Here is an 11701-nt window from a genome sequence, read left to right on the forward strand (position 1 = left end):
AGGCGGCTGTTCCAAGTTTAATAAACTTTACTGAGCCTCCCTGGCTATTCCCATAACCGGCGGTTAATTTCAATGGTGCTTTTATCAGCTCAGCCCGCTGCCCCCGCTCGGAGCTGGGAGCCGGGCGGGGGTGTGGGGGCTGTGTGGGTTCTTGGGAAACGGCTGGAGTTTTCACGTAGGGGAATGAAATGAGCGGTGGAGATATACAACAAAGAAGGGCACTAAACGGTGCACGCTGTTGAAATATAAAACATTCTTAGCTGATGGAAAGTTCGGGAGTGATGGTTATCTAATTATGGGACTTATAAATAATTGGTACCTTGGTTTAAAACTGCCGGGAAGAGCGAGCTTAGAGCTGAGTCTCATGTGATGGAGTCTGTACACTCATCAATTTTATCCATTATATTTGTAAATGTTACGCTTAATAAAATTACGGGTTCTGGCGCTCTGAAATAGACTGTGACCCCCAAAGAAGCTGATGCACACGATGGAATCTGCAGTTCCCTCTGCAACTCGTCCGATAGAAAGTTCAATAGGTTTTTGGTTTTCTTCCTTGAAAAACTGGATATACTTAACAACCAAATTATTCTACAACTTCCTGAGCGTTTTGGCACTAAGTTGTCAATGTGTAAGTGCAGCGCATGTGTCTGTGTGCACGTATGTCTGCTGCCTTTCTCTCACGCACACAGGCGAGAGTTATCATTTCTGATTGAACTGAGAAAGTTCCTCCTATTACTGTTTACGGAAAGTTTAACCCTTTTCCATTCATCCCCCCACCCCAGTCCCAGATGGGTGAACTGTTACAAGCCCTCTGCCCTCCGCTGCCGGCGCCTGTGGCCCGCCCTGTGAAGAGCAAGGTAAGTGGTGTGAGACAAGCCTCGCCATGCAGCAGGGCTGGCCATTTCCTCGCCAGTGTTTGTTTTAGTGACACCGTTCAGCTGCTGAGGTTGCAACCTGCCAGCATCTTCCCCGCAGGCTGTGCTTCTACGGGAGGCAGAGCTCTGCTAGGGAATCTGTTCAAATACACATGCCGCTAAATTCGTCAACACACATGCATGCGTGTAGGTGAGTGTCACAGCCAGGACAGGACTGCGCGCCCGGGGGGCTGAGCCGAGCCCCACAGGCTGGCGGAGGCGGGGGGCGCACCCGCCGTGCGGAGCCCCGGCCCCGCTGCCCAGCCCGGTGCGCGGCCAGCGGGGCTCGGCGCCGGGCTGCCAGCTTGCGTGGCGTCGGGCGGCTTGCGGGCAGCGTCAGGCTAGCGAAAGACGGGGAGATTTGGGGAGAGGGAGGTGGAAGGAGAAAAAAGTTCTCGCAACTTGCAACCCCCCCCCAAAATCAGCGGCTGGCCGCTGCAGCGTGTTCCTGGGGGTGAGGCTCTGCAGCTGGCTAGCGAAGGCTCAGGAGTAATTCCTGGCTTCGGGGAGGACTCCCGCACGTTGAAGAACAGCCTTTACACGACTGAAGTGACTAAACGCGCCTTAGCACTTGTGCTTTGCTGCAGTTTCCAGGGCGCTGTGTCAGCGCCCGGAGCCAGGCTGACGTCCCCCGCGGCCGGCCGGGCTCCCGGCGGAGGCTCCCGAAGTTTGTTTCATCCTCTCCCGCTCCCGAGCTCGGAGAAATCCTCCATGTTGCGCAGCGCCCGCCGTCTCGGCCAGCAGCCTCCCAAAGCCCCAAGTTCACCTATCATCCCCCGGGCTCCGCGGCTAAGCCGGCCCCGGTCCCGGCCCCGGTCCCGACCCCGGCCCCGCCGAGCCGGCCGAGCCGCCTGGCTGAGCGCGCCCCGGCCGCATCCTCCGGGGGGCGAGGGGCATGAATTATTTAGGTTTTCCATTTCCTAATTCCTACTTCAAGGGGGAGGAGGGAGAGAGCAAGACCGAGTTATTAATCGCAGCCTAGCCCTCTCGCTTTTCCAGGGCTGTCTAACATTTGTAAATACTTATGCTGCGGCTGGTCCCCTCCTTCCTGGTTAAGTTGTTTAGTACGTCGGTTATTTGTACCGAATCCCGGTCTGTGTTGTGTCTGATGTGTTGTCGTTGCAATGTGCAGCCAGGGTGACACTGATGGATGCGCCAATGGTGAGACGGACAGATGTTAGGGCGGATCTAGCGGCATGCACCGCCACAGCGGCGCAGCCCGCCCGCACGGGGCTGCCAGCCGCCCGCGCCCCGTCCTGCCGCCGGCGCGCTCACACGCACACACGCGCTCGCACACCCGCACACCGAGGGGCTTGCTTTTTGGGGAGGGGGGGAACGTCTCGGGGTCGTCTCTTAAGTAGATCTGATCGCTCCTTCTGTGAGCAGATACTGTAACTGTGAGGAGCAACCAGCGAGTATCAATGAGATGGAACTGAGCGAATTTGGCAGCAGAAGCGGCAATTGACAACTCACCATTTTCTTGTTTGCAAGAAATGTTTCGTTTTCCCCCAACAGTAGCAATTTCCCGGGGACTTTAGGCGACTGCGATTTTTTTTTTCTTCCTAAATATCAGCTTAAAAAATAATCAACTCGTAAAAATAACAATCAGAAAAAAAAAATTAGCCCAAACCTTCTCCACCCTTCACGTAAAGTGTTTGAATTTCCTGCAACTTGAAAAGGAAAGCGAGAGCAAAAGCGGCACGGCGGCTTTATAAGATGTGAAGACGCAACAACATCTGCACTTAGTCAGGTATTTGGAATTATCCCAAATCTCGAAGAATGGGGGCGAGTGGAGATTTTTTTGATCTTACCGTAAAAGTGAGATCATCCTTTTTTTTTTATTCCTCCCCGTGAACTTAAAAAAAAAAATCGCTACTGTTTTTTTTTTCTTGGCTTTTTTTTTCCTTTTTTTTTTTTTTTTTTTTTTTTCCTTCACTTCTCCCGAGCCCAGGCGGCCTCCGGCAGCGCGGCGGGGCCGGTGCGGTGCGGGTGCTGGGCCGCCGTGCCCGGGCGCGCGGCGCGGCGGAGGCGGGAGGCCGGCATGGGCTCTGCTCGCCCCCCGCCGCCCCGGCCCTCCCCGCTGTGCGCGGCCCCGCCGCCCAGGGATGCGCAATCAAACCCGCAGCACATCGATCCGCCGGCGCTCGCTGAACTGAGCGCGGCGGCTCGCCAGTGAACTTGGACCAAAAAAAAACCCCCCAAAACCAACACCAAACCCCTATCCCCCCCCAAAAAAAAACCCAAAAGAAAGCGAAAGAGAGAAAAAAAGGCCCCGAAAGAGGGAAAGAGCGGGGAAAGTGCCCGTCCCCGCAGAGCCGGGCGCGGGCGGGGCGCGCAGTGCGGGGGCGCTGCCCGCTCCCCGTCCGGCCGGCGGCACCGCGGGGCAGGGCGCAGCGGCTCAGCCGGCGGAGGCGCCGCCGTTGACGGCCGCCGGCCGGGGCGGCCCTGCCAGCCCGCCCGCCCGCGGGCGCGAAGCGGAGCCCGGGCGGCTGTGGCGCCAGCCAGGTGGGAGCCGGAGGGCTGGATGAGTGCCGGCGGGCGGCCAGCTGCCCGGCGCGCCGGTGAGTGGGGCCGGGGCGGGCGGCGGAGCGAGGTGCGGAGCGAGCCGGGGGCCGGGGCTGCCGCCGCTGTCCCCTGGCGGGGCGGCCGGGCTCCGCGGGGACGGGGCTCGATCGCCGGGGGCGGGGGCCGGGCCCTCCTCGCCGGGGGGAGGGGGGCGGCGGCGGCGGGCGCAGAGGCTGCGGGGCGGGGGGGCGCCGGGAGGGTCCCGTGCCCCGGCGGGGCGGCGATGGCTGGGGGGGGTGGGGGCTCCGGCGGGGAACGGGTGTGCGCGGGGGGCGGGAGGGGGAGGGCTGCCGGCGGGGAGCGGGGCGAGCGGCGCGGAGCCGTGCGGTGCGGGCTGCCCTGCCCTACGCTGCCCGGCCCGGGGGCGCCCGGCGGGCCGAGCCCCTCCGCCGCTGCGGGCTGCTGGGGCGAGCGGCCGCGGGCCAGGCTGGGCGGCGGAGGGGGCGCGGCGAGGGGGGGGGCGCCCCGCTCCGCCGCCGCCGCCCCCGGGCGGACCCTGCGCCGCCGCCGTGGCCGTGGCCGGCCGGCGGCGGGCGGTCCGGCGGCGCGATGCGCAAAGAGTTAAGGTGCCGTCCGGGGCGGGAGGCGGTGGGAGCGCGGTGCCCCTCTCCCTCTTTGCGGACTAGTTTGAGTGACACTGCGATCATCTCGTTTCCCTTCAAGCTTCGCCTGTTGCCGTTGCCGCCGCCGCCGCCGCTCCAGCGCCGAGCCGGGAGCCGGGGAGTGGAGAGCGCAGGCTGAGGCTCCGCCGACTCCTGCCAAGAAATCCCCCGTCTTTATGCCGTGATCTCCCAGCCCGGCCAGGCTCCGGGGGCGCAGGGTGGGGTGGGGGGGGACTGCGGGCTCTCCCCAGCCCTCCCGCCCGCACACCTCTTCGGGGGGCTTCCCCTCCTCCTTCCTCCGGGGCGATTTGTCAAACTTCCCCCCTCTTCTGCCAGCAGCAGCAGCAGCAGCAGCAGCAGGGCTGTCCTCTCCTCTGTGCCGCCTCCTCCTCCGCCGCCGCCGCCTCCTCCTCCTCCTCCTCGGCATCGTGTATGCACAGCAACAAAAAATATATCCCCAACCCAGCCCTCGAGCCGAGACTGGAGCAGCTCACCGGATCTCTGGGGCTAAAGCAACTCTTCCCACCCCCGCGCCCAGGCAGCCCCCCCCCGCCGGCGCCGGCGGCCGCAGGAGCCCAGCATGCCGAGGAGGAAGCAGCAAGCGCCCCGGCGCGCAGCAGGTACGAGCCGCCTCCCCGGCCGGCCGCCGCGCCGCCCGCTGCCGCCGGCTGCCGTAACGCGCTCGGCGGGCTGAGCCTCCGCGCTGCCTCCGCACGCTGCTGCCGCGGGGAGTGAGAGCAACTTGGGCAGGGGGCACGGCGCCGTGGCGGCCGCGGCGGCGGGGGGGGGGCGATTTCAATTTTTTTTTTTTTTTTTTTTTTTTTTTTTTTTTTTTTTTCCTTGGGCTGGCAGGGGTGGGGACGCATGAAAGCCCTTTCCCGACTTTGGTAGCCACTTTGATTTATTCCTAACTCTGCCATCGCCCGACTCCGGTCCGGGGGCAACACTTTGAGAAAGGCAGGCGGGTATGCGCAGGCACATAGGACATGTACGCGGGTGATCCCTGTGACTCCAGGCGTGGGGGAAGGACGTGAATTTTGTTCATTTCCAGCCCGTACTTTAGCTCCTACTTTGCTTCTCTCCCTCGTAGTCTTCGTTCGTCTCCATCCTTTTCCCTCACAGGCAAATGGTTTGTGAAAGCCAGTGAAAATACTCTTTCTTTATTTTTTTTCCCTCTCTGTAAAAAGAGATAGGATATGTATAAATACATGGCACGCTGTGAATGAAGTGGTAGGGACAAAGTGATCTGGAGGGTCCGCGGAGTTACTTGGCGATCCAAGCCCAGCACTGGTTCCTTTGCCCAACTTTTAGCTGTCTCTCTCTCCCCCCTGTTCCGCGCCGGAGATGTCTCTGCAGGACAGGCAGACCCACCTAGCTGGTCACTTTCTTTGGCAACCTCTTCTGTTAATCTTACTCATTTCTTATTTATGAGTCCAGATGAGAAACTGCAAAGGAAACCAAAGGAGGGGAAAAAAAAAAAAAGGAGGGGGGGTCTGTGTATTGTCAAATGACTGGCAAATGTTTCTGATAGTGCCTTTACAATTTCCTCCATATTTTTTTTTCTTTTTAGAAATACTTCACAAGGCTTTGTGCTGGTGAGGTTTTTGTTTGTTTGTTTCATTTTGCTTACGCCAGAAGTGTCAACTCCTGTTAAACTTGAGCAGTATTTTTTTGGAAAAGCCAAACTGAAAGGAAAACGGGGGGGGGGGGGGGGGGGAAGCCCCACGTAATTTTACAGTAATCCTTAGTTGGGGATATGTGGGCTGGAAAAGGTTTCCTTGGCCTGTTGCCATCCTTGATTTGATGGCTGATTGATCGCCTGTCATCTGGCTGCCTTTGATCTATTCATTCCCGATAAACATCAATAAATCACTTGCCATGGTAACGCCAGACTCGGTGACGTCACGGGTGGCCTGTCAACTCTCTGTCAGCGCAACTTCTGGGGCTCCTGGCTCGGTGTGCCACATAGCCACATGGGCCAGGGCTTCCGAGGCGTGGGGCTGGCTGGGGCGGAGGAGCAGGGTTGGGTCGGGCCAGGGGCGGATGGGGGGGCCCAGCACGGAGTGGCCACCGTTGGCCTTTCCCGAAGGAAGGCTCTGTGCCGGAGGCCGGCTGCAGGAGTTGTGCGGGTGATGGTGGTGGCGGTGTGTTTGTGGTTGTGCCTCTAACAACTTGGAGCAGGTAGCCTGGCGACTCGCTTGGGCGATGCTAGAAAACGGGCATTCAGAAACGTGCCAGGGCTTTCCCGCTGCCTGACAACTTCTCTGAGTGGTGTGGTTTGAATTTAGTAAACAGCAAGGGATTCAGGGAGTAATACAAATTGTAAATAACGTTGTCCACATTCCCTTTCTTCTCTTCTTTGACGTATACACGCATTCATCTAGGACTTTTGAAACAGAGAAACAGACTTTCTAGCAGTCTCGCTCCATGTACTAACAGCTAGAAAGTTTGGAAAGTTTTGCAGTACAGTGCTGATACCATCTAGCAAACAGTATCGTAGCCAAATGCTTCATGGTAATATTTTGCATTTCTGGCCCATACCATCAAGTAACACTTTTCACATAAATGAAAAAGGTGGACTTTACCTAATACTTGGGAAATTCAGTTTCGAACATGAATTCGGTTCTGCAAAATCTAGCTCTTCGAAGTATTTGACGTCCTCGACTGCTGTCTGCTGGGCTCTCCATAGGCTGGAAGCAAATGTTTCTGCACTAAACACACACTCTGAGGTATCTCTCTCCCTCTCTCCACCACTCTCTGTCTCTCCCTCCTTTCTCAAGTGATTCAGCCATGATGTGTGATCTATCTTTCATATTTAGCAGAAGTGTATCTCTTTAAACTTTTAGCTTTTTGATAGCCACATTAAACATTTAGTATTGTGTATAATTGCTTCCCACTAAAATGCTGTTTTATTGGTCACATTGGAAATGTTACTTTTTCTAATAGCAGTAAAAGCAAAGACTTTTTTTTGTTGGGGTTTTTTTTTCCTTTCCAAAAAAACCCCCACCTTAAAAAACAGCTAAGAAATAACAGGTTAGTTAAGAAATATTCATTACAAAAACTTGACTGCAGGACTAATAGGAGATGGAAGAATGGTTTTGCTCTATCAAAATGACCCGTCAAAACGACTTTGTTTCATATTTGATTTAATTGTCTCTCTCCTGACAGGCACATTCATCAATAGCTTAATGGTCAATCAGAAGTTGGCAGAGTGAGTGCTTTCATTCTTTCCCATACACTAGCTTTGGCTTTACTTTATCAAAATGCCTCTGCCTAATGGATATGGGGGATGTAGAATGACTGAAGGGCTACTTATTTGACAAGAGTGAAAAAACAAGAACATTTATGCTGTTGATAAGTGCATGAAGATAAATAAGTGAGCTGTATGAGGCATTTTATTTTAAGACAGAAGAAACTTACTTTCCCCCCCCACCCCCCAAGCCTTTTGGCTTCAGAGCTGCGAGTTATAAGGTTCATGACTGCTTTTGTGGCATACTGAGAGTGATGACAAATTGATTGCTTGGTACTGAGAGAGAAAAAAAGGTGGTGGTGGGGGAGAATTAAAGATGTCTGCTGATTGGTAACTCAGGAAATCCAGTCCCCAGCAACCTTGAGAATACTCGAGAATTTTTTTTCTCCAAACTGAAAGGTCCGCTCAGCCATAAAAAAAGAAAAGTTGTTTTGCCAGCTTCATTAGTGTTCACCTAATTAGCTGTAAACCTGATGGATTCCTGACAGCTTTAATGATTGGAGATGACAAGCTCCACGCAGTGTCATCCAGCAGAATTAGGTTTGCAGCTAGTTTGATGTAATCAAGTTGATATTACACAGTCCTGGTTGCCTTTAGTTGTGCATTAACTCAATTTTCTGCTGCAGGTGACAAATGGGCTTTGGTACCTGGATAATCATGTCATAGGAATTAGGGCCCTTTTAATGGTCTGGAGTAGAATAACAACAACAAAGAACTCTCAGCAGCGCGCAGAGCTCGCAGACATAACAGACAGGTGCACAAATTCTTTATGTCTAGCCCAAGTGTTAACACCACACTGTGGAAGACTAAAGCTGTCTCTCAGAATCAAGAATCTGTAAAAATGATAATTTCGGTTTGTTTGCTTTGAGACTCAGGTGAATGTCATAGGTAAATTCGGGAGGAAGAGCCAGGGAGCGCAGTTTTATTCCTCACCTGTTAAAGCAAGGAGGGAGGCAGAATTGCTGCTCCAAGGACTTGTGTCATTTTTGTCAGGAGGAAGAAGGTATTTACTGGTTGGAGGCTACTCTCTAGGAAAGCGAAGATACTGTATTAATAGAGGCCAGTCTTGTTCATGCAAACAGTAATTATCTGTCCTTAAATTATAGCTTTCACTTGCAGCTTTTTTAGAAACCTATTTTAAAAGATCAAGAAAATGTACTTCCTACTGACAGAAACGACTTAATACATATTTTGTGTACGTGTAAAGCTCTTCTGAGGAGGGACTGGGAACTAACTAAGGATTTGTTGGAAACGAATGTATTTATTTTTTTTATGTTGAACAAAACAATTACTGTTTTTTAGATTCAGACAACTGCACTGAGTTTTGAAGCCTCTAGAAGAAAAACAAACTCGGACCCATGTTTGGTTTTTTTTTTTTGTTGGTGTTCTTTTTCCCTGTGTAGGAGAGTTTAAACCCTAGAGATAGCTTTTCAGGCTCTTCCCAGCTTCCGTGCTTACATTCGAAAGATGCACATGGCCGGTGTGAATACTGAAATACGTTAAATTGATTTTTCAGGGATGCGGAGCACTTGCACTTTTCAGGGACTTCAGTGCTCTTGCTGGTTATCAGCACCTCCAGAGCCAGGCTGGGAGTGCACCACCGAGATACAGATGCAAGATGGCATGCAGGTTGTGCAGCCAGATTTCCAGGCAGCTCTGACTTCGGGAAGTTGAATGCTCGCTTTAATTTATGGGAATTGCTTGCAACTACATACATACCCCAAAAGTAAATGTAGCGATAAAGTAGACTACCTATAAAGGTACTTGCAGTGTCAGCCCTTGGTATGTTATTTGCCTCCAAACCTGCCACATATTTCTCTGTTGGACAGAGATTCTTCCTAGCAGCAAGCTGACAAAATGATTAGTTATGGCTGTCCTCTGCCTTTTTTTTTTTGCCTTTTTTTTTTTTTTTTTTGGCAAAGTGTGAGGAACAATGCAAAAAAAAAAAAAAAGAAAAAGGGGCATAAATATAAAAAGGCCTGATAGATTCTCCTGAATCTCCGTCTGGAAAACAGAATTTTCCAGAATCAGCTGCCATTTCTCCCATTAGCTTGACAGCTGTCAATTAAGGCTTCAGTGCTCTCCTGGGCCACAGTTTATTGCGTGCGGTTGATGTTGTCATTTTGTTCTCGGTTTTGCCTTGAGCACTATCATGAGCAGGAGTGAAATAGTCAATAACTGATGTATCAGCAGTTATTTCTTAAATTGGCTTACAAGTCTGCATTTTTCCTCTTTTTACTAAAGATTGTTTTGTAAAGTGATTAGAATGAATTGTGACTGCTGCAGGGTTATGGGAAATGCAGTGAAGCTAGGGTGAGTTAGCAGGATTAGAGTGGGTCCTTTTTGTCAGCCCTGTTTCCAGGATTAGTGGAAACTACATAGAAAAGATCACCTTCAGGGTGAAGTGTGGGGTAAATTTTTAAGTGTGTGGCGTGGACACTTATGTAGAAACACGTGGTGGTACAGAGTGAGTGAAAAGAAATGATCTGCCTAGGATGTACAGTAACCTTATGTGTTATCTTTCTGAACAAACCTTGGAACTGCTAGTTCTACGGTGTAATAATCCATATTTTAATCCAATGTCCTGACCGTTTCCCAGCGAATCCAAATACAGATTGTCAAATTTTAATGCAGCCCTATTTACAAGGTGCTGCTAGTAGATCAAGTATTAAGATGCCTGAAGTGTTGTATTGTCAAGTAAGAGTGTATGTGTATGTATGGCTATGATACAACACTGAAAATAACATAGTTGCAGAGCGATCGTGTGTTATCTTATCTGTGAAATACTTCAGCATCATTTACTACACAATCTACCTCAGGTGTTTGAGTCTGATTCCCGCCCCCCCCCCTTCTGTGTGTTTGGTGTGTGGTGGTTTGTGGTGTTTTTTTTTTTTTTTTTGGTAAATTTAGTTACGCCCAAATTGTGGTTTATCAGCCTTAAGTTAAAAATGAAAGGTGAATACAATATATTGTATTTGGTAACAATGATATGGACTGGTACATCCAGACAGATAATATGCAGTTGTAATTAGACTGAATAGACAGGCATTCATTTTTAAATTCTTTGACACATGCATAAAATAGTCATATAATAAGATAAGATGACAATTTTATGTTAGGTTGATAAAGTGTCCCGATACATGCATTTAAATGTCTGTAAGCCTTTTTTTATCCAGACAGATTAATTCCAGTTTCCAGCATTTGCAGTTAGACATTAAATTAATTTTAAAAATCCCACTAAACAATGGATGCATTGCTTTTTTTTGTGTGTGTGTCATTACCTAAAACAGGAGGATTGAAAAAATTTATGCAATTGATTTTTCTTGATTTCAACATTTAAAAAAAAATGCATGAAAACTGGCTCAGAGGATTTAAAGCATAGTCCGCGAGAGACTGTGTTGTAGTTTTCTTAAGTATAATAATGCAGAAGAGAACATTGTCAGAGCTTGGAATTGTTTGTTACCATTTTCATAAAAAGAACTGGAAGAGTTGAAACAAGTAGGGCTTAATTTCAGAGCCTGCAAGGTTCGTCCTGCTGCATTTTCCTCATCTTGTGCCTGAAAGATATTTTGATCATCTCAGTAGAGAGCCAATCTGCAGAATTTAAACACTTCTCATTGCAAGCAACAACTTTAAGATATTTCTCAGAAAATGTTCAAAGGTTTTTTTTTTTTCCCCTGGGGGCGGAGGGAGAGTGGGGAAGGAGTTACCAGAAGATCATAAAATATCTGAGAGCTCTTTGCCCATGCCGTTACCTGGCTTGTTCGGGCAGCAAAGGTGTGACTCTTCAAGAATAATCCAAGTTCGTATTTTAGACTTAATTACAAATTATTAATTAATTCTGTCAGGACACATGTTATTAATTATGACTCTCTTTTCTTCATTCAGAACAGCTGTTGGGAATCGTGTAAGTTCACTGTGTTTGGTGGTGTGGGAGTTTGCCAGTGAAGAGCTCTCCACTCCCAGCCCGCCTTACCTTTCTGTGCCGCCCCTCTGCGCGGGGGCTGGCTGGTGAGACCCAAACACTTGGAGCAAACACGGGTTCTGAAGTGACACCCTGTGCGCGCCATTAGCGAACGTTTTCATGGAGGTGGGTCTTAGGTCCTGTCCATACGTAATTCTTGCTTTAGCAAGGCTGCATGGCGGCGGGGAGGTCGAAAGGGCACGGGCCAAGCGCTGGCGAGGGGGAAGCAGTGCGGTTTTTGTGCCCTTGCGCCAAACTCCCGCCAAACTTGGCGCGTTAGCATAGAGGAGAGAGCTGCTTTATTATTCGTTTGGAATGATTCAAATTCATTTACTTTTGATATTTCCATCATTAAATTGAGCGCTCTGTTTCAGTTTCTTATGTGTTCTTTGCGGAATGCATGTTG

The 11701-nt window shown here is 50.9% G+C and overlaps 2 protein-coding genes across 2 annotated transcripts in view; one reads left to right on the plus strand and one right to left on the minus strand.

Moving 5' to 3' along the window:
• Positions 1–4040: 4040 nt before the first annotated feature.
• On the minus strand, positions 4041–4508 carry LOC129785655 (uncharacterized). The gene has a single exon (XM_055818843.1). It carries the CDS (start codon positions 4506–4508, stop codon positions 4041–4043), a length of 468 nt encoding a protein of 155 aa, XP_055674818.1.
• The window catches only part of TSHZ3 (teashirt zinc finger homeobox 3), a 64689-nt gene continuing 57030 nt past the window's right edge, over positions 4043–11701 (plus strand). The window contains exon 1 of the mRNA XM_055818842.1: positions 4043–4701. Within this exon, the coding sequence (XP_055674817.1) occupies positions 4662–4701 (40 nt within the window). The 5' untranslated portion in view covers positions 4043–4661. The remainder of the gene's footprint in view (positions 4702–11701) is intronic.

The sequence above is a fragment of the Falco peregrinus genome, chromosome 14 (genome assembly GCF_023634155.1).
Source record: "Falco peregrinus isolate bFalPer1 chromosome 14, bFalPer1.pri, whole genome shotgun sequence".
In the NCBI taxonomy this organism is placed as follows: Eukaryota; Metazoa; Chordata; class Aves; order Falconiformes; family Falconidae; genus Falco; species Falco peregrinus.

Bases quoted from the DNA above. Each gene is read 5' to 3' on its own strand.
- LOC129785655 (XM_055818843.1), bottom strand. From the start codon at position 4,508: ATGCCGAGGAGGAGGAGGAGGAGGCGGCGGCGGCGGAGGAGGAGGCGG.